We start from the raw sequence: 26,290 nt of genomic DNA on the forward strand, positions 1-26,290 counted from the left end.
TTACCTTACTGACCCTGCTCTGTGCCAAGCCTCATGCCAGCCCTTGACATAGAAAACAGTACATCTGGTCCTTGGAGACTTCTGATGGAAGCAAAAACTGAAAAGCAAGGAGGGAAGATAGCAAGGGCCATCTTGGAGCAGGGCAGCACCAGAACCCTGGCTCAGGACCTACAGGGCTTCCCTTAGCCCTCCTGTATGTGGAGAACCATGGTCCAGAGGCCTCCCCGCTCCATAGCCCAGGAAGCCGGGAGGGTAACTCCTGCTCAGCTCATCAGAACATGTCTCAGGGAGTGACTGTACTAACAGCAGCAAGAACAGATGCAACGAGCAGTATAGCAATGACAGCAGAACCCCTGTGATAGCCCAAGAGTGGTGTGTCCTTGTGAACACCAGTTATCTAGAAATTGGGGGTGGGGGGGGTGACAGCACTGGCTATGGTTAGCCTTGTAGTTGGTTACTTGGGAACCATCCCCCTTGTTCACAGTATCCTGAATTTCCTGGGAACCCCTGTTCACCCTCTTAGCTTATGTGGTTTGGGAGGAGGGTTGGTGTCCCACCCTAAGTTTCCCCTTGGCCACAGTTACCAGGACAAGCCAGGCCCTTCGGGGAAGAGGGCCACTTTCTTTCCTTCTGTGGTGACTAGGGAAACGAGGTTGCTGCAGCAATCGTGCAGATCCAGGGGGAGAAACTTCCTGCCTGGGTTGGCAGAGCTGAGCCAAGAGTCAGAGAGCTGGTCTTGGTGACCATCTGCACCTGAAGCCAGCCAACAAAACCAATAATTTCCCCCAGGGTTGAAATGTCTCACAACCAAAAGTGTTCTAACAGATGTGCTCCCTCTCAAGGTTAGTAAGGAATAAATGAAGTAGCAAAGTGCTTACATGTGGAATGGTAGAACCACAGGCAGATTCGGTGAGAGACCTAGTCTCATGCTGCCTGAATGCTGTCTGGTGAGAATGAGTGGATACCCTGAGCCCCCGACCAGGTCTTGGTCTTCCATCCCTGTGCATTTTAGCAAATCTCCAGCACCCGAAACTACTCAAGAACACCTGTGTCCTCTGCCACCTGTTGGAACCCACCCTGCACAACACATAATCAGGGTCCAGTGGGCATGTGATTAAGTTTTATTGAAAGAAAGCACTGAGCTCTGGGACAGCTCATATTGGCAGGAAGGACTTGTGTCCCAGGTCAGTTGGAATCAGAGGGCTTGTGAAGGGGTCTGAAGATGACCTCACTGATCTGGCCAGGCATGGTGTAGAATACCAGGAGGAGGAAGACGGTGATGAGTGCCAGGACGAGCAGGAGCACCAGGATGCGCCAGTACCGGCGCAAGATGAAGAAGATGAAGGTCTTCAGTGGGTTCACAAACCAGTTAAAGGAGGTTTTGGGGCGGCTGTTGGCAGAAGGGCAGAGTCAGGATGACCAGGAAGCCCCCACCGGTCCTCCCTCTGCCCTTGCTCAGTCCCGCTGGGCCCCACTCACTTAGGCTTCTCCAGGGGCTCTGGCTCTTTTCGCCCCTTGCCCACTGGCCGCTTCTCTGCCTCCTCTACAGTCAACAGCTCAAACTCTGCCTCCACCTTCCCCTAGGAAGAGACACTTGGGCATCACTGGGAGCAGTGGCCAAGGGCTTAGCCAGGCCTGGGTTCCTGCTCGCTGCACTCACTGTGAGGATGTAGACATTGCCACCCGAGTCTGTGAACTCCAGGTCCTCAGGCCTGCCCTTCCTCCTCCTCTTCCTCTTCTTGCTAGCCTTTGCCTCCCGCTCCTCTCGCTCCACATCCTCTGCCTCTCGAAGCTTCACTACAGGCCACCAGCCCCGCAGGCGGCGACAGCGGAACAGATTGCACCTCGGTGCAGCGCTGTCACGGGCCAGCCGCACAGAGCACTGCGCAGGGTCCCGGGCCCCCCGCACCATGTCTGGTAGCTGCAGCTCCAGGGATCCTGCAGGGTCAGAGTGCACTAGGTTAGGTGTGAGATCCAAGTCTAACTGGGCCAGGGGCCAGGAAGCTGCATAGCTGGCCTGGAAGTGGGGCCCCAAAAGTTAGAATGTGGTTGTCAGGCCACACCTATGGACCACACAACTGCCAGCAGTGGTCCGATCCCAACAGAAGAGGGTCATGGACTGGGATCAGATTGCCAAACTCAGGATCATAGGGTCCAGGTCGACCTCAGCTAGGGTTAAATCAGGACTGAGGCAAAGACTGTGAATACAAATGGAAGTTACTGTCCTCAGTTCAGAAAACAGGTTCAGGTCTGGGGTCTGAAGTCCCAGGACTTGCAGTGGCTTAGAGTAGTGAACCAAGGGATAAGGGAGGCAAGGGGTGGTGGGCAATGAGGGTAGAAATCAGGGGTAGGGTTTGAGGCTGGAGAAGACTGAGCAGTACCGAGGAAGTCATTGGCAGAGATGCGGTCATAGTCCCAGACCTGCAGGACCAGCACAGCCGGCTGCCGGAACTCAGCCTCCTCCAGGGCAAAGGGTCCAGGTCGGCGCCGGACGCTCACCTCCCGCTCCGTGGGCAGGTAGTCGAAGCGGAACACAAAGCGCCAGTTGAAGTTCCCTTCCCCAGTTAGGGAGTTGAAGTGGACATCCGTCTCCTGTTTGTCATGCTCCAGCCCTTTCACCCAGCTGGGGCCAGGGGAAGGGACCGCAGAGCAGGTGGACATCAGGGCTGGGGCCCAGAACTTGGCTCCTCACCAAGCTCTGGACTCAGCCAGAGAGCCCAAGCCCCTGCTTGCAATCCACCATTAGGGTAACCATTGGCCAGCCCTGCCTGCAGACCTACCTTTTCACATAGATGTCACTTGACATCTCTCCAGTGAGTGGATTCACATCATCCAGAACCACATCTTCTGTGTTCCAGATGATAACTCTGAGCTCATAACTGGGAGATATATTTCAGGGGGGGATGGTTTTCAGACTCAAGAGGGGTCCCAGGAAGGACTGCAGGAGCAGGAAGGACTGGGGCCCAGGCCACGGACATTCACTGAGCACCTGATGTGTACCCAGCTGGATAACCAGTATGCCTGTGGTCCCATAAAGGGACAGCAGGTGGCACCAAGAATGCTCTCCTGGCCAAAGACAGTACAGTGAGTACTTCCCAAAAATTTGGAGTGGCATAGCAACAGATGCAGAGTTGGACCCACTGCAAGCCAATTTGATGTGCAAGCTGAAGTTTAGGGGTGCAGAAAAGTGATGACTGAGCAGACGGGGGGAAAGCCAGTCTGCAGAGAGAAGTTGGGGGGACGGCAGACAGTGGCATGAGAGCATGCAGGCCAGGAGGGACAGGAGGAGGGGCTGCAACATTCTGGATCCTACCCTCATGTGGCCTGTCTATGCCTGTCACAGGATTGCTTTCTCTTGCTCAACGTCAGTTTCCCCTTGTTCGTTGGTAATACCCTTTTTTCTCCTGGTGACCCCACCATCTGACTCCAGCCACGTGATTCTGGTTAGGCAGGCCCCTAATTGGCTGCAGGCTTGGTGACATCACCTGGGGACTGGCCTATAAGTGTATTACAACCCCCTGACCACAATAATAGGCTGGAGGAGCTGTATTTGACCCAAGCTGGCATAATGAGAGCTGGCGCTAGGCTTCTGCTCTAACTAGAGAGGTGTTCATTTCTGCTCAGGTGGCCTGGCTGGTAAGAAATAAGCCTGGCACTGTTGGAAGCTGTCTGCTCCCAGACTCTGAAAGGCCACTTGACAGTGGCACCAAGAAAAGCAAACCCAGAGACAGAAAGGGACAGACTGGTGGCTGCATCTGGATCCAGCCCTGTCTCAAGTGGCCACATCCTCCATAGAACTCCACTTGGAACAGCTCAAGCGGGAAGGGGTTGACTGAAAGACACTCAGATTCTCAGCTTACAAGTGATGGACACCCAGTTCACAAAGGCTTATGGTCCCAAAAGTCTGTGGTCAGCAGTCTCTGCCTACATCAGAGGGGGCTCAGATTTTCTGTGGACAGTGGTATGTGTGACCAAGATGTGCCTGCCCCTTGGGAGAAAGGGCCAGAACTCTCTCTCACCTGATTGGCTGTCGAGGCTTGATGTCAACTGGGGGTGGGGCAGGCACGTCCTTGGGGAAGATGTCAATCCACATGTGAAGGGATCCCTTGGGGCAGAGGACTAGGTTGAGGGTCATGCTAGGGTCTCCACCTCCCCTGATAGTCCCATGGCCACAGGTTATGTATGCTCTGCCCCAAAAGGAGAGAAGAGCTGGGAGAGAAGCATCCAAGAAGTTCCTGGAAGATAGGCATGAAGGTGGAGTCTGGACTAAGGGTTATAAGGTCAAGGTTGGGTTGGAGATTCAGGGGTAAGGACCCAGAAGTGGAATATTGGGATCAAAAGTAAGATCTGGTGTTCCTAAGGAAACAGGGCAGATGTCAGGTTGGGAACCCCAGGTCTGAAACTTGGTGCCCAGGAGGGGGAGGATCCTGCAAGATCAGATTCAGGAATAGAGTAAAGGGTCCCAGCATGCAGATCCAAGATTCCAAGACTGGAATGGGGATGCTGGCAAGCAGCATGGGGAGCCCAGAGTAAAGTGGCAGTATAGGACCCAAGTAGAAGTCTTGGAGAAAGGGTATGCTGGGGCCAGTGGCCAGAACCCAGTGGGAATCCTGGGATTTGCCAGTCCTACGTCAAACTGCTGAGCAACCCCTTACCTGCAGCAGCCCTGGGTTTCGAGGATGGTAGAGGGGCCGAGTTTCTACATGCTCAGGTACCAGCTGGATCCCAAGCTCTGGCATTTCCTGCCAACGCCGCAGCACAAGTAATGCCTGGGCCTCCTCAGAGGTTCCATTTGCCAACTGGGGCCCCCCACCACCTGAAACAAAAGGTGCATGAACTTGGGTTCCACACAATGCCTAACTCTCCCTTCAACCTCCTTCCCCTCCTCAGAAGATCTAAACTGAGGCCACCACAGCACTGGATAAAGTCCATGGACTGGGAGACTAGGTAGGGCAAGTGGGCCGCACACAAAGTGGGAGGGGGTTGCTACTGTAATAACTTGGGTTGGTGAGAACCGGCAGTCAGGGGACCAGGGCATGGAAGGGGCTGTAGCCTTTGCTAAGACCCTGTTTAGAGAACAGACCTCTGGCCATTCCTGGGGGATGGATTCAGTTTTTCAGCCATATGCTGTTGTGTGGACACTGTAGAGTTGCCCTGTGACATGGGAACTTGATTAGCTCTGGCTCTCAGGGGTCCAATTAAAGACTATTTTCTACTCAGCATCCAAGAACCTCATTCTGACTCAACCAAACACACATTTTCTGCCTGCTGCCTTCAGCAAGCTCTTTTTTTTTTTTGGTACTGGGGATCGAACTCAGGTCCCTGTGCTTGGGAGGCAGGCTGTGGAACCACTGAACTAAATTCCCAGCCTTCAGCAAGATCTTTTTAGGGGTACACTAAACTGGCATTGGGACCCTCTGTACCTTATTCTACCTCCACCTTGTTCCCCTTGGCCTGTCCAGCAGAGAGGGGTCAGTACCTGTGGGCAGGGTCTCAGGCGGTGTCAGAAAGACTTTGCTGCCCACCTTGACAGCCTCAGCTCGGTATTCAGGGGCTGGGAGGCCACAGCGTTGGCACAGCCCTGCCAGGATCTGTGAAGGGCGGAATGCATCACGCCAGGCATTGTATCCATCCCTGAGGGCAGGAAAAGAAGATGCATGGTGCCAGTCTATGGGAGCAGATAGGCACAGAGGCAGGGATGAGGACATGGGATCCAGGCTCAGAACCCCAAGAGGACAGGTTGTCCTTGTTTATAGAATTGATGAAAATGAAAGACATTGAGTAGTATGAAGGAGATATTGCTACCATCTCTGTTTGGCAGATGAGAAACTGAGGCACAAGAGGGTGAGTGACTTACTAGTTACAGCGTCCTAACACCCAAGCCAAGTCTTGGATATTGAACTTTGATGTCTTGGCAGGGGGTAGTTAGTTCCCATTCTGTGAAATTTCAAGATCTAGAGACACAACTGGGGAACATGAGCCTGAATGTGTTTGATCAGAGAGATGGAACAGCTCCTGAGGGCCCTGTCAGACTCACACGTCATACTGGGAGGCCAGCCCACAGTTTGCTCTGTGGTGGCTGTAAAATCGGTTTTCCAGATCAATGTGGGTCTCCCCAATGAGGTCATCAGAACCCACAAGGTCGTGATCAAATACAGCCACAGTCAGCTCTGGCTCAGCCGGAAGAGAGATGCTTAGCTCCAGGACCCTGGCCAGGAGAAAGACGGACTCAGAGGTAGTCAGGCATGGGGGAGCCATCCCACACTATCACCAAGTCAGCTACCTGTGAGAGCCCTTGAGCCACAGGGCTGATGGCCAAGTTGCTCCCCCACTCCCAACCCTAAGGCCCAGTCTCACTCTCCAAAAATGGGGTTGAGCTGCTTGGGGATGTAGTGTTCCTTGGTGTCCTGCCGCTCCTTGCCAGCGCTCACCACCACATAGGGGTCTGCTTTGCCATTGGGGTCTGCAGGAGCCAGGTTGGTTGCCTAAAGGATGGCATGGAATGGAATTAGGAAAAGTGTCATTGTCATAGCCCAAACCCTTTTTGGATCTAATTTCAAAATAAGTTTAAGCACGAAGTGACCAAGGGGAAGATCTAGCACTGAACAGTTGCACAAGATGACTTTTCAGTTAGTTATGAAATACTTAAGATATATAGTCCAGAGGCCAGGGATTTAGCTCAGTGGTGCCACCACCTTCCTCACAAACACAAGGTCCTGAGTTTGTTCCCCGGTACCAAAAAATAAAGATACACAGGCCAGGCATGGTGGCACATGCCTGTAAACCCAGCACTTAGGAGGCTGAGGCAGGAGGACTGCTGCAAGTTCAAGGCCAGCCTGGGGTACATAGCAAGGCCCTATCTCAAAATACAAAAACAAGTTTCGCTGCCTGCTGTGCAAGCGCAAGGACCTGAGTTCAATCCCCGGTACCAAAAAAAATTAAAATACAAAAACAAAACAAAACAAATGAAAATATGTATATAAAAAATAGGTATAATAAAAACTTTAATAAAACAAAATATTTGTCTAAGGAACTTACTATTAAACTTACAAATTTCTGTACTGATTTTTTTTTGCCCAATACTGGGGATTGAACCCAGCCAGTACTTACAGATGCCAGCCAAGTGCTCTAAATAGAGGAAGAGAGGAGAAAGGGATGGGACATAAAAAGAACTAAGATGTGTTATACATGTGCCAACTCTGCACAATGAATGCAGCCATGATGTACTCCAAACATGTACTAATACAGATAAAAAAATAAAGTTATTCTATCACTGAGCTGCATACCCGGGCCTAAGCTTTTATTTTTTATGATGAGCAGATTTCCATCTGCATCTCTGAAGTAAACCAAACTCTTTCCCTAGGGTTAATCACCCATTTGTGTATTTTTGTACTTTTATTCCATCCTACATGTATCCCTAAGTAATATATAGCACTACTTTGTATGCTTTAAAGATGCATATTTTAAACTTTTTTTATTACAAAAAATTTAGCAAATATAACTTCTGTATAAATGATTAAAATATAATTTATAAGCAACTATGTTTTTTAATATTTTTTACATTCCTACCTGAAATATACAGTATAAAGGTTCCAGGTGTTCTACACTTTTACCAACATTTGGCATTTGTTTGTTTGGGTTTGTTTTGTTTTTGCTTTTGTTTTTTGAGGGGACAGGGTCTCACTGTGTAGTTCAGGCTGGCCTTGAACTCACTATGTACCCCAGGCTGGACTTGAATGCATAATGATCCTCCTGCCTCAGCCTCCCAAGTGCTGAGATTATAGGTGTGTGCCACCACACTCAGCACCAACATTCGGTATTAACAATCTTTTTCATTTTACCTATTCTAGAATATGTGAAGCAGTAGCCCATTGTGGTTTTCATTTGGATTTCCCTGATGACTAATGAAGGTGAGTTTTTTTTAAGCACTTATTGCCCATTGTGTGCATGTTACACAAGTGTGTGCGTGCGTGTGTCTGTGTGTGGTGACTGTTCAAATCTTTTGCTTCACCATTTAGGCTTCTGTTGTTCTTTCATGGTGCTGGGCTTCACACATGCTAAACAACTGCTACCTTTCTACTGAGCTACATCCCCAGGCCAAGTTTTAATTGTATTTTTTGTGATACAGAGAATTGAACCTAGGGCCTTTGCACTGAGCTACATCTCCTGTTCTTTTTTATTTTTACACTCAATAACTTGCCCATATTGGGCTCAAACTTGTAATCCTCCTGGCTCAGCTTCCCAGACTACTGGGATTACAGGTGTGCACCACCACATCTGGTTTAGAGTTCAGGCTTTGAACCACTTACACGAGTATGCAGTGATACTTCATTGTGGTTTTCATATGTATTTTCCCAGGGAGCAATGATGTTGGACATATTTTCATGTGCTTATTAGACATTTTGATTACTTGTTTTGTGCACAGTACCTACATCTATTGCCAATTTTTTTTCTTATTGATTCTACTCATATATTTTGGATATTTGTCCTTTGTTGCTTATACAGTACAAACATCTCCCAGTCTGTGCCCCATCTCTTTACTCTCTTACTGGTGCCTTTTGCTGAGTAGAGGTCTTGATCATAATAAAATCAATTTATTGATATTTCATTTATGGTTAATGCTCTGTTCTCTTTACTAAATCTTCCCTATGCTCTATGGTCATAAAAGTCCTCAGAGAGGAACTGGTACAAACTCCCACCACCATGACTTCCTGCCAAGGTCTGTATCCCATGTCCTGCCTTCCCCGTTTATGTAAATGGTGAGTCTTTGTCCCCTATGGGGACCTACATGTTCACCTCTTTGGCAGCATCGTTACAGAGACTGACTCTTCTCTCCTGTATCTAAATATTCAAATGTCCCGGATTCTTCCCTGGACCACTTCATTATGTATATGCTCTCCCTTGGTGATCTCATCTAGTCCCAAGCATTAAATACCATCAATAGGCTAACAACTCCCAATTATATTTCCAGCTCAGATCTCTCTCTTAAACTCCAGATTTGAATGTCACTGCCAACTCCATTTGCAACCTAAAAGGCATATAAAAGTTAATATGGTCAGCCAGACACAGTGGTGCAGGCCTGTAATCCCAGCACTCTGGGAAGTTAGGCAGAAGAACCGTAAGTTTGAAGGCAGCCTGGGTAACTTAGCAAGACCCTATCTCAAAATAAAAAACAAAAAAGAACTGGGGATGTAGCTCAATATGATGGTACTGGATTAATCCCCAGTACCAAAAAAAAATCATTTATGATCAAACAGATCTCTAGCCACCTCCATGCCCAAACCTACTTCACCCAAAGCCTTCTCCTTATCAATTAAAGTACCCTTATCTGAACTTCCAGGTACTTGTGCCAAAACCTGTGAATCAACCTTCTCTTTCCTTTTACATTCACCACGGTGACTCACAGCTATTCTGTTTCAATCTGTCAGCCTCACCTTGAAGATATTTCCAGAATCTTAACTCCGGATCACTACCTCTACTGCTACTACTTTTGTTCAAGCCACCATTCTTTCTCCCTAGATCTTTTGGTGGCTTCATAATCAGTGCCCCTACCCCACTCTTGCTTTCCACTGTCTATTCTCTACACACCAAAAAATAAGGTCTTTTAAAATTTAAATTGCATCCTGTCACTCCTTTACTTAGAACCTTCTGATGGCTTCCTGCTCAATTCTGGATAAAATGACCAACAAATGAGACCTAACATGATCTGTCCTCTCTGCCTATCGCTGCTATATTTCCTCTGAAAACTTAACTCCTAAAACCCTCTCTTCCTTAGAAGGCTAAGGCAGGAGGACCACTTCTAGTTCAAGGCCAGCCTGGGCTGCATAGTGAGTTCAAGGGCAGCCTGAACTACACAGTAAGACCCTGTCTCAAAAACTACCCCTCCCTTTCCCCCTCATTCTGCTCTCCTTGTCATTCCTCACACACAGTAGGCACCATCTCACCTTCAGACTGGCTTTCTGCCTGGAGTGCTCTCTCCCCTGGGAAGCCACCAAGATAACTCCCTTATCTCCTCCTATATCTGACAATCTTCAATTTAAGATGGTTTGACTTACAATTTTTTAACCTTATAATGGTATGAAAGCTATATGCAGTCAGTAGAAATCATATTTCAAATTTTGGATTTTAGGGCCAGGGATTTAGCTCAGCGAGTTCAATCTCCGGTACCAAAAAAAAAAATTTGGATTTTGATCTTTCTCTGGGATAATCTTCAAATCGTTCCCTTGTGAAGCCAGAAGTCCCTGAGAGCCACCACACATGAGAGGACAACACTCTGTAGTGTGCTGCTAGACTGTAATTGGTAGATTGGGTAGTCTAAATGTATTTACAGTGATTTCGAATTGCAGTGCGTGTATCAGTACACATTGCTTTGTAAGCCAAGGAGCATATGTTCTCTGAGAAGTGTCACTATGTCTTCATTTCTGCTACTCTGATCTTCTTTCCACTTCTTTGCTGCTTTCTCCTTTAGGAGCCAGCCTCTGAGCTTCTATTTAATCCTTCCTGTACTTTTGTTGCTCATATATTTTCTTATATCATCTTTCTTAAAAGGGAGAGTAGAATATTATACATTCTTTTGCATTTTGCTATTTTTACCTTCTAGTATATTCTAGAAATTACCTCATATCAGACTATAGTGGTCTTCCTTATTCTTTTTTAAAGCTGTGTAGTACTTCGTTGTATGGACATATAGTTTATTTATTCACTCTTCTATGCCTGAGCATTAAAAAAATTAGTCTCTCTCTGTCTCTGTCTCTGTCTCTGTCTCTCTCTCTTTCTCTAAGACAGGGTCTCACTATATCATTCAGGCTGGCCTTGAATTCACTATGTAGCCTAGGCTGGCCTCAAACTCATAGTAATCCTCTTGCCTCAGCCTCATGAGTGCTAGACTTATAGGCGTACCTGGCCCCTTCTTTTCTTTTCTGTTTTTAGGACCTCAGCATAAGTTTAGCATTCATTTAAAAGACAGTATTCTTAGCATCTTTAGATGTATTATAAAAAGAATTTATCCCAGACCATCTAGTCTAGCAGTCTGCTAGAAACAAAAGGTCAGGATGACTTCTATTACTAAGTTGATATACTAGGAGTCATAGATTATGATAGGATGGTACCATAGAACATTTCTTCAAATGATGTCTTAGGATCCCTATATTTAAACCAGACAGAAGTATACCATCTGCTCTGGAGACAAGGAGTGAGGGACCAGAGCAACCCACTCAGTCCCCATTACTCCCTGAGATATCTTCAAGAAAATTTCAGGCCCCTGCTGATCTCTGCACGGAAACTGCAGAAATGGAAGAACATCCCAAGGTGTTGGGCAATGAGCCATTCTGAAGCTTGAGATCCAGAGCTACATTCCCCATTCTGCTGGAGCACAATAGTGACCAATGGGTCAAGAGTCCTACTCTAAATTCTAGTTCTGCCATCACCAACATTGTAACCCTAAGTCTCCTAACTTTATGTCTAAGATTTCCCTTCTGAAAAAATGAACAAGTTGGACTTTGATCCCTGCCATGCCTTCCAACGGCTCATCCTGTAGCTTTCATGTTCATCACCTTTGCTGCTGTTGGAGATTGACAGCACGACACTCACCTTTACAACATACACTCTGATCAGGAGTTTGATGGGTCGGTTCTGTGGGATCCCCCGGGAGATCTGGGGCTCAGAAAAGGATGCTGCCTCTGACTCAGGGTAAATGAGGAAGGAGCCCTGGGATGGAGGGAGGCAGAAAAGGCTCTGGTGAGAGTTTTCCTCCTGAATCCCTGCCTGTGGTCTCTGGCCTCCTTTTCCTTTCCCAAACACACCTTGAACTTGCCGAAGAAGTATCCAGGGCCTTCTTCCTCTCCGTCCCCACCCTGCCCTCCTTGCCCTCGGTACAGGGGAAACACATTCAGCCAGTCTTCAAAGTTGTTAAACTCTTCCTCCAGGGAGCTGCTGTAGATCTGAAAGGCAGGGGCTTCAGTGACAGCTCAACATCCAGAATCCAAAGAGATTCCCATCTACCAAAACTCAGTCACCTTCAGGGTGGCAACTGCTTTTTTCCGAGACACAGTGCCTTCGACATCAGCCTCATCCTGGTCCTGGGCCTCCCCATCTGCAGAGATGAAGTTGACCCCATCTGGAAATAGCAGAAATGCCCAGGCCAGAAATATCTGGGTGGAGAGTGACATGGGCAGATGAGCAAGAGCAAAAATGCTCGATCTCTTACCTGAATCCCCAGGATCATCCATTTCCTCCTCGTCCCGATTGGGCTGAAATCAAAGGGCAGATAGGAGATTCTTCCCCATCCCTTCGCCACCTCTTGGTCTACCCTTTTTCCAGGATACTGAGTGGGGAAACCAGAGTTCAAGTTCCAGCTGGGTAAGCCACTTGTTTTCAAAGCTTGCATTTATCTTCCAATCCTGCATCTCCAAGACAGTAACCACCAGTCAGTGGCTACCAAGCAGTTGAAATGTGGCTAATGCTCTAAGTATAAAATTCACATACCAAAAAAAAAAATAAATAAAATAAAATAAAATGTACACACCAGATTTTAAAAACCTAGTATATCATAAGAATGTAAGATATTTCATTATTAATTTTTACGGTGATTATTTGTTGAAATAATATTTTACTATATTATGGTAAATAAAACACATTAGTAAATTAATTTCACCTGGTTCCTTTCATTTATTTTTCTCATGTGGCTACTGAAAAAGTTAAAATGACATATGTGGCTTGCATTATATTTCTGTGGATGGCAGAGACCTAGATAATGGAGCTAATCATCTTCAACTCCTAAAATTGTGATAGAGAAAAGATGATTATAGTAAAGAGCTCTGTAAAACTATAGCACTCGGAGTGTGATGAGGATTCTTCTTGCCATTTCTCCTCCCACCCCCCACCCCCCAGGACCATCCTGCGCCCCACCTGTGTCTGCAGCTCCTGCAAGGATGCATAGTACTTGGACCACCAGTCCAGCTCTTCAGGGTCCGGGATGTCCTCCTCCAGCTCTGGACCTTGACTCAGGAGGCCTCCTAGGGTGAGCTTCTTCAGAGGAACCTGCAGAGGGAAGACTCAGTCACCCTAACCAAGCACCACCCCAAGCCCTACCAATTTCTTCTCTGCCCTTCTCACACATAGCATTACCTTCAGGAGCCATCTAGAGATCCCAGCCTCAGCCAAGAAGGGATCCAAAGATTTTGGTCCTGGGAGCAGGAATGGCACCACGAAGGCAGGTGATTAGAAGTCAGACTCCATGCCCACTGAGGGGTCCCCAGGAACCAGAGGGACTTCTGTCTGGTAGCCCCTAAGGGAAAGGCCTCTAACCTTGAGGTCCCTTGGGCTCTGAGTCCTCTGTCTCCTCCTCTGCTCCTTCCTCCTCAGGGGGATCCTCATTTCCCTGGAGTGTGAATCGCAGCATGTGGGGGACAATGTGGGAACCCACAAGGACTGTGCGACCAAAGGCCCGGTGCTCAATCACCAAGATGCTGAGTGGGGGCTGCAGGTAAGGCTGCTCCGGCAAGTCCTGGGGGTAGGGAAAGAGGAACTGTGTCTACAAAGACCGGGGGAAGAAGCAAAGGCAGGTGGGAAAACAATACATCTAAACATCATTGTGGGCCTAGCACTGCCTCTGCCTCACTGTTTCGTCTCTGCTGAGTCATGGCTTTCTGACTCTATGTCCCAGCTAAAAAAGAAACAAAATCCTAGTCTCAAAAGATTGTTCTAGGGCCGGGGATTTAGCTCAGTGTTTCCGCTGCCTGTCTCGCAAGCTCAAGGACCCGAGTTCGATCCCCAGTACCAAAAAAAATAAAAATAAAAATAAAGCTGGAGACTTCAATACCCTATTCTCGACATGGGAGAAAACAACTAGACAGAAAACAATCAAGGGTTGCCGGGCGTGGTTGCGCACGCTTATAATCCCAGCACTCGGGAGGCAGAGGCAGGAGGATCCCCATGAGTTCGAGGCAAGCCTGGGCTACAAAGTGAGTTCAGAACCAGCCTGAACACAAAGTGAGACCTTGTCTCAAAAAAAAACAGTCAAGGGTTTTTTTTGGTACCAGGGATCGAACTCGGAACCTTGCACTTTCAAGGCAGGTGGCAGAACCACTGAGCTAAATCCCCAGCCCTAACAATCAGGGGTTTGAATGACACTAGCAAGCAACCTAACCTAATGGTATCTATGGGATGCACTCCCCTCAACACAAGAGTGCCCGTTCTTTCTGAGTGCACCATGGAGAAAGGGATGTGTGCTGTTCAACTTGTACCACAAAGTGAGAAATGAGAGAAAACACATTGCTTGGGTCTGAATGTATGTGCTCCCCTAAAATTCATGTATTAACCCAAAACCAATGGCATTAAGATTGGGCCTTTGAAGGATAACTAGTTCATGAGGGCAGAGCCTCCCAAATGAGATTTGTGGTCTTATTAAAAAGAATAAGGGCCGGGGATTTAGCTCAGTGGTTCTGGCACCTGCCTTGCAAGAGAAAGGTCCAGAGTTCGATCCCCGGTACCAAAAAAAAAAAGAATACAGTCCTGAGGGAATTTGTTAGCCCCTTTCTGCCCTTCCACCATAGGGAACACATCAAGGGAGATATTTATGAGGAACCGACACTTGCCAGACACCAGATCTTCGGGTACCTTAATCTTGAATTTCCCAACCTGTAGAACTATGAGCAATAAATTTCTGTTTATCAACTATCTAAAGTATTTGATATGACAGCTAGAATGGGCTAAGTCACACCCTCTGGAAGTTCAATGAGCAACTGCTTTCAATTTCATCACCTTAAAACAAGATGAGATGCAGGAATGATGGCACAGGCCTGTAATTACTCCTCACTCTGGGAGGCTGAGGCAGGAGAACTGCAACGTACCAACTTAGTGACACCCTATCTTGAAAGAAAAATTTTAAAGCCCCAGGGTGTAGCTCCATGTGAAGGCCTTAGGTTTAGTCCCCAGAACAATTTAAAAAAAATTTTTTTCAAACTGAAACTCCTGCATGTGAAATAAGAGTCATGAGACAGTGATGGAGTTTTCTATTTGGTTGATTTTTGTCCCCTTGCAGTCTGGAACTACTGTGCTTTGCTCCAGTCCCACTCCTGCAAAGTCACAGGACATTTCAGTTTACAAAGCCATTACCCAATCCTTTCTGTCACAGGCTCCTCACAGTACTCCTGAAAAAGGCACCTGGTGTCTTCCGGCCTTTTTTCTTTTGTGCCTGTAACCCCTGTGGTTCATAGAGAAAACTGAAGCTCAAATGATATGGGTGATTTGATGAGATCCTGAGCAGCATTATCAAAATTTGACTATGAAACAGTAATTACAAATTACACAATAAAATTTTCTTCTCAGCCCTCAGTGTCTCAGAGGTGAGGTAGATTCTGAGCTCATCCTTCAGGACAAATGGCCGATCCACTCGCTCAGTAGAACCGAGAGAGGCACGATCAGGCCACAGGGTAGCACAGAGATCATGGGCCAAGTCTGGCTCACTGCTGGGTTTTGGTTTGGTTTGGTTTTGGGGTGTGTGTGTGTGTGTACATGTGTGTTACTAGGGATTGAATTCAGGGCTTTCATACTGAGCTACATCTCTAGCCCTTTTTTAATCTTTCATTTTGAGACAGGGTCTCATTAAATTGCCCAGGCTGAGCTGGAACTTCCAGTCCTCCTGCATCAGCCTCCGAGAGCACTGCGATTACCACCATGCCCAGCCCTCTGCCAATTTTTCTAAATAAAGTTTCACCCAAACACAGTCATCCTCATTCATTTGCATATTATCTGTAGCTGTTTCCAAGCTATAGTGGCAGAGTTGAATATCTGCAACTGAGACTGTGTGGCCCACAAAGCCTAAGTACTCACTATCTGGCCCTTTACAGAGTCTGAGACAACCACTAGAAATTCACCATCTGCTGCCTTCTACTTCCCTGCCCAGCATGCCTTGCCCCCGGCCCATTCCTCACCACTGTCAGATGCCTGACGAGCTCAGTGAAATTGGGGCTGTCATGGTAGCTGGGCAGGACCTCAGACTCCACACGTTTCCCGGCCACTTCCAGCACAACCTGGGGCTGTTCCACCTCAAACAGGTGCACACGACCAAGGCCCCTCAGACCCCAGAACAGCACCTAAGGAGTCAGGAAGTGGGGGACTCAGGGGTCTGCACCTGAAAGAGGGCTGCCTGGTGTGAGGAATGAGGGGCTCAGAGTGCCTGGTGCTACCTCAACCCGGAATTCTCTGAGCACCGGGCGCACACTGGGTGGCAGGGATAGGCATCCAGAGAGGGGCTCAAGCAGGGCTGTCAGATCCTGGGGCTCCACATCACTGGGCACTGAGGGCTGCAGGGGCAAAGAGGTCAGAGGTCAAAGAGGAATCAGGCCAAAGGAAGGAAAGCCTGGGCTTGGGACAGGGATATAGAGAGCTCCTGCTAAGGTGTAAACAGAGAGGAATCAGGGAAGGCTGGATTGGAGATGTCGGCTGGGGTTCCTCAGAAAACAGCGATGTGCAGGGAACATGGGAGCTGATGCATAACAAGTTAGGCCCACAGCCTGTACCACTAGACCAGGGTATTCTGACCTCCAGTCGGCCACTGTAGTCCAGCTCAATAAGTTCAAAAGTGGCAATGAGCTCTCCGGCTCCCCGTGCTCCCTTCTTCAGGGGGAAGAACTGCAGCTCGGGGCGCTGGTATGGGTCCTCGGTCAGCTTCACCCTTGGAGCAGCCAGCGCCCTGCCCAGGAACACAGCGGGGCCCTGTGCAGAGCAAGACAATGAAGACAGAAGGGACCCAGAGGCGGGGGCATCAAGGATGTAGGGGGTGCAGGCCTGGAACCTGGCTGGGGCCAAGCCACACTCACAAACTTATTGTGGTCAAAGACGTTGATGACCACTAGTGGAGGCTCCTGCTGCAAGTGCTCCCTCCTCCCATCCACGATCAGCTGGTCAAACACCAAGAGTTCATCCCACAGGGGGCTCAGTGTCTGTTCCAAAACCTTTGGACCATGCAGAGAGGGGAGCAGTGGCAGGTGTCAGGAGCAACTCCCCATATATGGTCAGGTGAGCAGGCTTGCTCTGGTGATACTCCCCACAGCTTCTTGTCATGACAACAGCAGCAAGAGATGAAGGCGAAAGCAACTGCAGTTGGGTTGGGGCTGCCCCTCCCTGCCCCGCTCTTCCTCAAATGTAATCTGCCACCCTCAGAGCCAAGTCCTAATGTCAACCCAGGAAACCACCCCTCCTGCCAAGACCTCTGGTTTGCCACCATCCCCTAAGTCAGAGAAGTCTCACCCAGGAGCCTGTCTTGAAAACCCTGGGTGGGCACAGGGACTGAGGACCTTGAGAGAAAGAGCCCCACCTTATCTTCCAGCCCCTTCACCCACGCCCCTCACCCGTGTGGTCTGGCACTGGGTAGAGATGAGTACTCGAGCAAAGGGGTCTGAGAGGCCACTGTCATCTGCTGCCAACACACCTCGGGCCTGGTAAAGGTGAGCCCGGAGCTGGAAGTAACTAAAATCTGGGGAGAGGGAAGGGCAAGGCCCATCCATGCTTGCTCAGAGGATCACTTAGGTCCCCTGACTCATGAGCACCCAACCTGGGCGAGTAGCAAGGAAAGCTCGTACACACCCCACCCACCCTCCATGCTTACCGTCCCGGTACAGGCTGTGGGGCAGCCCAGCCGAGGGCTCAGGCAGCAGGTCTGGGGACAGCTCCGAGGTGCAGGCCTTGGCTTGCTTGCCCAGCCCCAGCCATAGGAAGAGCTCCAGCTTGGCACAGACCTCCCCAGGGGCTGCCCCAGGTGCCTGTGTGGGAAGAAGGCATGCTGGCACCCAAATACTCCTATTCTTTTTTTTTTTGGTACGGGGGATCGAACTTGGGTTCTTGCGCTTGCACAGCAGGCGGCGAAACCACTGAGCTAAATCCCCAGCCCAATACTCCTATTCTTATCCCAGCTAGAACCAACAACACTCCTGCTGCCCCAGGGTGTACCATCTTATTGTCAGGTCATACCAAAGCTCCCCAATCCAAAGGGCAGTCTCTCTGCCCCCACCCTTCCAATCCTCTTCATGCCCTTCATCCCTGACTCTGTCCTCTATACTTCCTGCCCTAACCGTGTCACTTCCTATACCCACAGCACAGCCCAACCCTAAAACTACAGTCTGACCTTTTCCCTCCCTCTCTTGTCTCCTCTATTCCCAACACATTTACATTCCCTGTTTGTAACCCCAAGAGTCACAGTTTCTCTCCACCTGGGATCCCTTTTAGTATCTTTAGTGAATCTCATTTAGAAATATTTTGCATACAAAACAGCTCTACAGGTAAATACCTAATTATTTCCCTTTTCATGGCCCTGTCCATATGTCAGAGCCTGGTCAGCAAAAAGGCCAGTGCAGGCCAAGGGCTAATGACTTTGCTGTTTACCTCCCTTCCAAGCTGCCCTGAGCAAAGCCACACCTCCTTTTGGCTTTTTTGGGATAATTGAAAAGAACTGAGAAGTGCTCAGTTGGGAACCATAACCCTCTCCCCCTGGTGCCCAGCCCTGCCCTGTGAGCCTCACCCCACTCTGCCCAGCACCCTCACCCCAGGGCCCCCTCACTGTGAGCAGCAGACTCTGGATCTTCCCACAGTCCCGGCCACGTTCCTCCTCGACCACAGAGAACAGCACATCCTGGGCAGGGATCCGAGCACAGGCCACACGGCGCCGCCCACTGAGCATCCAAAGCAACACATCGGGGAGGGGTGGCTGGGGCTATGAGTAGAGAACTAGGTCACCCATGGAGCTGAGCTACGTCACCTGCTCTGTTTCTACAGCTTGGGCTAGATGCATGGATCCACTATCCATCCCTAGCCCTGACCTCCCCTGGACCCCATCTCCGTGTGGTCACCACTCCCTGAAATCTCTTCCTGGATGCCCCATAGGCCACCTAAAACTTGAAGTCTGAAGTCTTAAATAAATGGTACTGGAAGATCTGGATGTTTATATTGATTCTTATATCCCCCAAACACAAAAATTAGTCTGAGAACAGAGACCTAAACATAAAATATAAAACCATAAGCTTTTAGAGGAAAGCAAAGGAAAAAAACTTTGGTACAGTAAAAGTTGCCTGGCCAAGTGAAATGGTGGAAGTTAGAAATTGTTCCTGCAAAGAATAACCATAAGCTGATTTTTCCGTACTTGGGTGTTGTTAAATATCAAATTTTAGTTTATGACAGAAGCCAGAAGCAAAATCAAATGATTTCTAGAAAAATGTACCTTTGTTCCAGAACTCAAAGGATATTTTTCTTTTTTTACAGTACTGGGGATGGATCCCAGAGCCTCAGGCATGTTAGGCAAACACTTTTTTTTTTGGTACCAGGGATTGAACTCAGGTCCTTGTGCTTGCACAGCAGGCTGCGAAACCACTGAGCTAAATCCCTGGCCCTAGGCAAACACTCTTATCATGGAGCTACATCCCTAGCCCCACAAATGATTTTTTAAAGAAATATAATGCATAGCTCGTAGTCAAAACCAACTAAGCAGGCTGGGGATTTAGCTCAGTGGCACCATCCCTGCCTCACAAGCACAAGGTCCTGAGTTTGATCCCCAGTACCAGAAAAAAGAAAAAAACAATTAAGCATAGAAAACTGCAGAAATAGTAATACCAGATCCCTCCCCAATAAAACTGTTATTGTAGTCATCTGACATAAAAACCTGTCTACCATGTGTAAACAAAACTAAATAAAATGAAAGACAAATCTTACTGAGAACAGGAAACTGAAAAGTAACACTAGCTGTAGAAAAAGTAGGACTTACAGAAATAAAAAGTGAAATGACTGAAATGAAAAATTCAATAGAGGGACTTCTGATTTTTTAATTAAGAAACCCAAACAATCCACTTTTGTGGATTGGAAATAGGAAAAGGTTTCTTACATAACTATTGAAAAGCTGACAGAAAAATTAGATAAATTACATGTCATCAAAACTTTAAATTTTTGGGCCAGGGATTTAGTTCAGTGGTTCCACCACCTGCCTTGCAAGTGCAAGGACACAAGTTCGATTCCTGGTACAAAAAAAACCTTTAAATTTTGCTCACCAAAAAGCACCATTAAGAAAATGAACAGGGGGGCTGGGGATTTAGCTCAGTGGTTCTGGTGCCTGCCTCCCAAGTGCAAGGTCCTGAGTTCGATCTCTGGCACCAAAAAAAAAAAAAAAAGAAAATGAACAGGGCCCGGGATTTAGCTCAGTGGCACCATGCCTGCCTCATAAGCACAAGATCCTGAGTTCAATTCCTGGTACCCACCCCCAGCCCCCAAAAAAGGAAAAAGAAAATGAACAGGTCAGGGCTGGGGATTTAGCTCAGTGGTGCCAATTCCTGCCTGGCAAGTGCAAGGTGAACTCAGTTCAATCCCCAGTACCAAAACAAAACAAAATCTGTTAAAGGGCCGGGGATTTAGCTCAGTGGTGCTGCCACCTGCCTTGCAAGCACAAGGTCCTGAGTTCAAGCTCCAGTACAAAAAAAATAATCCATTAAAGAAAATGAACAGGTAAGCCACAGATTAGAAGAAAACATATGTAAAATAAATATCTAATAAATGACTAGTATTTATCATAAATTACCAGCAAATCTTTTTTTTTTTGAGACCAGGTCTTGCTAAGCAGTTCAGGCTGGCTTTGAACTCACTATGTAGCCCAGGCTGGCTTCAAACTCACAGCAATCCTTCTTCCTCAGCTTCCTGAGTGCTGGGATTATAGGCATGCACCACTACACCCAGCTGGAAATCTTTTTAAAATATCTACAGTATAATAATCCCCCCACCCCTGTACCCGGGATTGAACTGAAGACCTTGTGTCTGTGAGGCAGGTGTGGTGCCACTGAGCTAAATCCCCAGCTTACAATTTAACACAAAACAATTCAGTCTTTAGATTGGCAAAACTATGAAAAACACTGTACAAAGATATATGAAAGGCAAATGAGCACACCAAGAGCTCAACATCACTGGCCACCAAGGAAACCTGAGTTAAAACTACAATGAGGTGGGGCAGGGATTTAGCTTAGTGGTTTCACTGCCTGCTGCACAAGCGCAAGGACCTGAGTTCAATCCCTGGTACCAAAAAAAACACCCTACAATGAGTTACTATTATACACTCATCAAAATATCTAAAACTTAAAGGGCCAATAGTATCAAATGTTGGTGAAAAAAAATGGAGCAAATGGAACTTTTTTTTTTTGTACTGGGGATCAAACTCAGGACCTTGTGCTTTCTAGGTAGGCAGCAGAAACCACTGAGCTAAAACCCCGGGGGAACTTTTTTTATTTTAATGATAAGCATGTAAAATGTAGCAATCACTTCAAAAAAATGATCTGGCAGTTTATTATAAACTTAGACATAGAGACACCCTATCATCCAGCAATTCTACTTCTAGGTATTGACCCAAGAGAAGTGAAAGCATATGTCCACAAAATGATTTATACAAGAATGTTCATGGCACCTTACTCATAACAATCCAAACCATGAAACAATCTAGGAAAGAAGGATTGAAACATACTGTATATTCCAAGGTGCTACAGAAAGGAAGTAGAATTAAAGAGCAAAGTAAATTCACCAGCAACCTTCAAACCTAGCAAGTTGTCTATAAAACAGGGAGAGATCATAGAATGTTGGCAGTTTGGGTGAGAACAAGAAGCAGATTTCGGAAATCTTCCAGTTCTCTATTCTAGACATGGATGAAAGAGTCTAGATCCCACCCTTAAAATATTTGAAGATAGGGCTAGGGATTTAGCTCAGTGGCACTGCACCTGCCTCACAAGCTCAAGGTCCTGAGTTCGATCCATAGTACAAAAAAAATTCTTTTTAAATATTTGAAGATAGAGGTGAACTGAAGTAATTCAAGTCCACAGCAAAACTGAGTTCACTTACAGAGCATAATGATTCAGCCCCCATCACAGTGGTAGGGTGTGAGAAGGGGAACAGTACTTTCTGGAGATGCACATTATTTATTTCAGTTTCTACTGTGCTTTTGTACAAAAATCCAGACATATAATAGAAAATTACAAGACATAGAAAAGTGAAAAATGTGATTCGTGGTCAAAAGAGGAAATAATCGATACAAGTAGATACATAGAAACCCAGATGTTAGAATTATGAGACAGGGACATTAAAATAACTATGATAAGGGGCGGGGATTTAGCTCAGTGGTTCCGGTGCCTGCCTTGCAAGTGCAAGGTCCCAAGTTCGATCCCCAGTACCAAAAGGGGGGGGGGGGGCTGGGAATGTAATTCAGGGCAAAGGCCTTGAGTTCACTCCTTATTATTGTAAAAAAAAATAATGATATGTATGTATGTATGGTTGGAGATGTAGCTTGGTAGTACAGAGCTTGCCTGCTTGCCTAGCATATGTGAGGCTCTGGGTTGATTCCCCAGCACCACTTTATTTACTTATTTAGGTTTTCTGAGACCAAGGTTTACTACATACAGTAGTTCAGGCTAGCCTTGAGCTCATTGTGTATCTCAGGGTGGCCTTGAACTCATGGCCATCCCCCTGCCTCAGCCTCCTGAGTGCTGGGATTACAGGCATGCATCACTACACTTGGCTCCCAGCACCACGATAAACAAAGAAAGAAATTTAAAAAAACAAATAAAGAAGATAGGAATTCTAAAGGATATAGTGGGAAAATCACACAGGAGTTAAAAGATGGGTCATTTCAACAAACACTTAAAAACTGGAAATAACAGAAATTAAACAAGACATCCATTCAAAGTGCAAGACAGACTGATGGATTATAATATAACAGAATATAAAAAGTTCCTTACCAGATATTTCCAAAAAAATGTAAAGTAATGCTATTTTTCTCACTAAAGTTTTTGTTTTGGGAGAATATATTTATTTTTCATGAAACAATGTCATTTATGTTAATATATAATGGGTTTATTCCTGTTATTTTAAATTAATTAATTTTTTTTTATTTCTCAAGTTTTAATTTTTTCCTTTTTATTTCCTATAATGATAAATATTAGTAGATGCAGCAAACATAAGCAAAAGTTCTTTGGGATCATCAACAATTATTAATGATGTAAAGGAGTCTTCAGAACAAAACATTTGAGAACCAGCTTTTGCATACCAGGAAGTGGACCAAAATGTCCTTGGAAGCATTGTTTCTTTCTTTTTTTTTTTGTGGTACCAGGGATCAAACTCAGGACCTTGCACTTTACAGCGGCAGATGCGGACCCACTGAGTTAAATTCCCAGCCCTGGAAGCATTGTTTCTAATGACCAACCATTGGAAACAGTTTACATATCCACCACCAGTACAATGGACAGGTAAATTACAGTAAACTCACACAATGAAATAGTACACAGCAACAAAAACAGACAATTTACAGCTACGAGTAACAATCCAGATAAATATCACAAACACAATATTAAGTTTAAAAGCAAAATACTATCAAGCTTGAAAAACAGCAAAATTATATTATTTCAAGATGCAGATTTATGTCATAAAAAATTTTTTTTGGTACTGGGGATTGAATCCAGCACCTTTGCACTGGGCTACATCTCTACTTTAACTTTTTGACACAGGGTTTCAGTAAGTCACTAAGTTGTCCAGGCTAGGCTCAAACTTGAGATCTCCCTGCTTCAGCCTCCTTGAGTACAGGAATTACAAGCATGTCCCACTATCCCTGGTTCATAAAATATTTTAAATGTCAATTGACAAAGGGAAGTTCTCATTATAATTAATTAATTAATTTTGGGGTTTTTTGAAACAGGGTCTTGCTATATAGTTCAGACTGGCTTTGAACTCACTATGTACCCCAGGCTGGCCTCTAACTGCTGGCATTTCTCCTATCTCAGCTTCTTTAGCACTGGGATTAGAGGAGAGGATTATACCAGACCTGATCTCATTACAAATTTCAAAAGTATGTTGGGTATGGTGGCGCACTCCATGATCCCAGCACTCAGAGGCTGAGACAGGAGGATCACTGCAAGTTTGTGGCCGGCCTGAGCTACACAGTGAGTTCAAAACCAGCATGAACTGCATAGTGAGATCCTGTCTCAAAAAAAAGGCTAGGGGTGTAGCTCAGTGGGAGAGTGCATACTTAGCATGAGCAAGGCTCTGGGTTTGATCCACAGCACCCACACGCACACACACACGAACAATTTTGCACTAAAATTCAATATAATAAGGTCTCTAGCTGGGTGTGGTGGTGCACACCTATAATCTCAGCACTCAGGAGTCTGAAGCAGGAGGATCACCTCAAATTTGAGGCCAGCCTGGGCTACACAGTGAGTTCAAGGCCAGCCTGAGCTACATAGTGAGACCCTGTCTCCAAAAAAAAGGCTCTATCGTATCTGTCCTTCAAACCCTTTGACTTCTGCCTGTCTAGGCCTCCCAATTCTGGGCATTTGTACATACTTCACATTCTTCTTCATTTTCCAAATCCCAACTTATCCTTTGAGTTCCAAGACCAATATCCAACTGTCTTGGAATCCCAGCTCTGTTGCTGAACCACAGACCATGTCACTCTCCTTTTCTACACCCCCATTCCTGCTCTTGTCAAGTGGGGTAAACTCTCCCCAAAGTAGCTGGAAGGATCACAAGGTAACACACGCAGATACTTAGCAGAAAACACATTCCCAAACCGTGAAGTCCTTCACCTTTGTATAACCTTCTGAGATTCCAAAGAGGAAGGTCATGCCCAAGGGAATTTACCCTCAGATGTTCACCCCTGAAGAGATCTTGAGGATTCACTGGATCCCTGGTAGACCTTAGCACTCTTTCTTTTCCTCACCCTCAACTGCTTTAAGTGGAGCTTTGTCCAATGCTCCAAGCAATGGCATCAGGCCAAAGGGCAAGTGTCACATCCACCTGCCAGAGGCCTCTGGGATGGTCCAAAAGTTTAGGGGTAAGGGTATACAGGGGACAGAAATGAGCTGGGGAGCCATTACCTCCTGAGCCAGAAAACGCAGTTTTGCCAGGAGCTTCTTGGCCAATGCCACCTTCTTTTGCATGTTGCTTTGCTTCAGACCCCGTAAAAGCCGAAGTCCTTGTTTTGCCAACACGTTCTGGAAAGGCAAGAAGAGACAATGAGTGAGTGAAGGGTCCTAGCTAGGTGTCCTTGCTTTCCTCCCCGTACCCAACCTAGTACCAGGCTGTGCATCAGCAGTTTTGCTCGGCTTCTATCCAGGGCGTTGGGCCGGGTCATGGTTCTGCACTCAGCACTGCGGCAAAACTGTCTGTAAAGAGCAGGAAAGAAACAAGGGAGGATTCAAAGGAGAGAGCATAGATCCTTAGGGCCACTACCCTTATAGTAGGATTCCTACCCTCAGCCTCCTGCACAGCCCTGGCAGTCTTATTCTCAGGGAAGGGCCCCTCCTCTTCTGAGGGTAGCCTTTTGGATTTGACTACACCCAAATTCATCAAGGGCAGCCTCCCCTTTGAGTCCCAGAGCTCACCAATATTTAAGTATCTACTCCCCTGGCTACTTGGTTGGTATCACCAGTTTACTAGTTAGAAATGCAGCACCCCCGCAAAAAAAAAAAAAAGCACCCCCAAGCCAGGCCTCCTGCATCATCAGAACTACATGTTTGCACCCTGGGAAATTCCCATGCCTATTTAAATCAGAGATCATCTGATTTAGCCTCCACTAGGTTGACTAAAACACAGCGGGAATATCACATGTCCACATGACTTTTTTGGGGCGGGGGCGGATTGGGTTTTTTTGATTCAGGGTCTCCCTTTGTAGTTCAGGCTGGCCCTGAACTCACTATGTAGCCCAGGCTGGCCTCAAACTTGCAGCAATCCTCCTGCCTCAGCCTCCCAAGTGCTGGGATTACAGGCATGCACCACCAGGCCCGGCTCTCAAATGCATGCTTTCAACAACCAGGTGAAAATTTCAAGACTTCTTTTGCTGCTGTTTCTGCCTCTCCATTCCACATCAACCCATCAACAAATTATTCATACTCTATCTTCAAAAGTATCCAAAATTAGGCTGGGGCAGGGGGTGTAGCTTAGTGATACAGGATGTGTTTAGCGTGTGTGGGGCCCTACATTCAAACCCCAGCACCGATGCAAAAGAATCCAGACAATGACCACTTCTTTCCTTTTGTTTTCTCCAGGGCCACCTTTGTCTAAGCTTACCATCATTTCTCACCTAGGATAATACCAACAGCCTCCTAATTTTTCTCTGCTCACCCCTGCCCCTACAGAACATTCTTAGTAGGGCATTCAGAGTGCTCTTTTCAATCCTTTTCCAGAACATTTCATGGCCCTCCAGTGGCTTCTCACCTCAGAATAAAACACAAAATCCTATTTTAAAATGGCCTAAAAGGCCCCCTTTATCTCCCTGTCCTCA

At 46.8% G+C, this 26,290-nt stretch overlaps 1 protein-coding gene across 1 annotated transcript in view; it reads right to left on the bottom strand.

Moving 5' to 3' along the window:
• Positions 1 to 871: 871 nt before the first annotated feature.
• The window catches only part of LOC101726139 (fer-1-like protein 4), a 38,469-nt gene continuing 13,050 nt past the window's right edge, over positions 872 to 26,290 (bottom strand). The window contains exons 20-45 of the mRNA XM_004867867.3: positions 25,085 to 25,172; positions 24,885 to 25,001; positions 18,557 to 18,709; positions 17,609 to 17,762; positions 17,352 to 17,476; positions 16,821 to 16,955; positions 16,543 to 16,716; positions 16,188 to 16,304; positions 15,933 to 16,094; positions 13,306 to 13,504; positions 13,126 to 13,184; positions 12,907 to 13,038; positions 12,206 to 12,248; positions 12,015 to 12,115; positions 11,802 to 11,939; positions 11,590 to 11,706; positions 6,358 to 6,485; positions 6,038 to 6,208; positions 5,480 to 5,634; positions 4,656 to 4,816; positions 4,020 to 4,105; positions 2,781 to 2,879; positions 2,382 to 2,623; positions 1,661 to 1,938; positions 1,480 to 1,580; positions 872 to 1,390 (exon numbers count right to left, since the gene is read on the bottom strand). Of these exons, the coding sequence (XP_004867924.1) occupies positions 1,186 to 1,390; positions 1,480 to 1,580; positions 1,661 to 1,938; positions 2,382 to 2,623; positions 2,781 to 2,879; positions 4,020 to 4,105; positions 4,656 to 4,816; positions 5,480 to 5,634; positions 6,038 to 6,208; positions 6,358 to 6,485; positions 11,590 to 11,706; positions 11,802 to 11,939; positions 12,015 to 12,115; positions 12,206 to 12,248; positions 12,907 to 13,038; positions 13,126 to 13,184; positions 13,306 to 13,504; positions 15,933 to 16,094; positions 16,188 to 16,304; positions 16,543 to 16,716; positions 16,821 to 16,955; positions 17,352 to 17,476; positions 17,609 to 17,762; positions 18,557 to 18,709; positions 24,885 to 25,001; positions 25,085 to 25,172 (3,640 nt within the window). The 3' untranslated portion in view covers positions 872 to 1,185. The remainder of the gene's footprint in view (positions 1,391 to 1,479; positions 1,581 to 1,660; positions 1,939 to 2,381; positions 2,624 to 2,780; positions 2,880 to 4,019; positions 4,106 to 4,655; positions 4,817 to 5,479; positions 5,635 to 6,037; positions 6,209 to 6,357; positions 6,486 to 11,589; positions 11,707 to 11,801; positions 11,940 to 12,014; positions 12,116 to 12,205; positions 12,249 to 12,906; positions 13,039 to 13,125; positions 13,185 to 13,305; positions 13,505 to 15,932; positions 16,095 to 16,187; positions 16,305 to 16,542; positions 16,717 to 16,820; positions 16,956 to 17,351; positions 17,477 to 17,608; positions 17,763 to 18,556; positions 18,710 to 24,884; positions 25,002 to 25,084; positions 25,173 to 26,290) is intronic.

Source organism: Heterocephalus glaber, unplaced genomic scaffold (assembly GCF_053883595.1).
Source record: "Heterocephalus glaber isolate CG9 unplaced genomic scaffold, H.glaber_assembly_v1.0 deba00001532, whole genome shotgun sequence".
In the NCBI taxonomy this organism is placed as follows: domain Eukaryota; kingdom Metazoa; phylum Chordata; class Mammalia; order Rodentia; family Bathyergidae; genus Heterocephalus; species Heterocephalus glaber.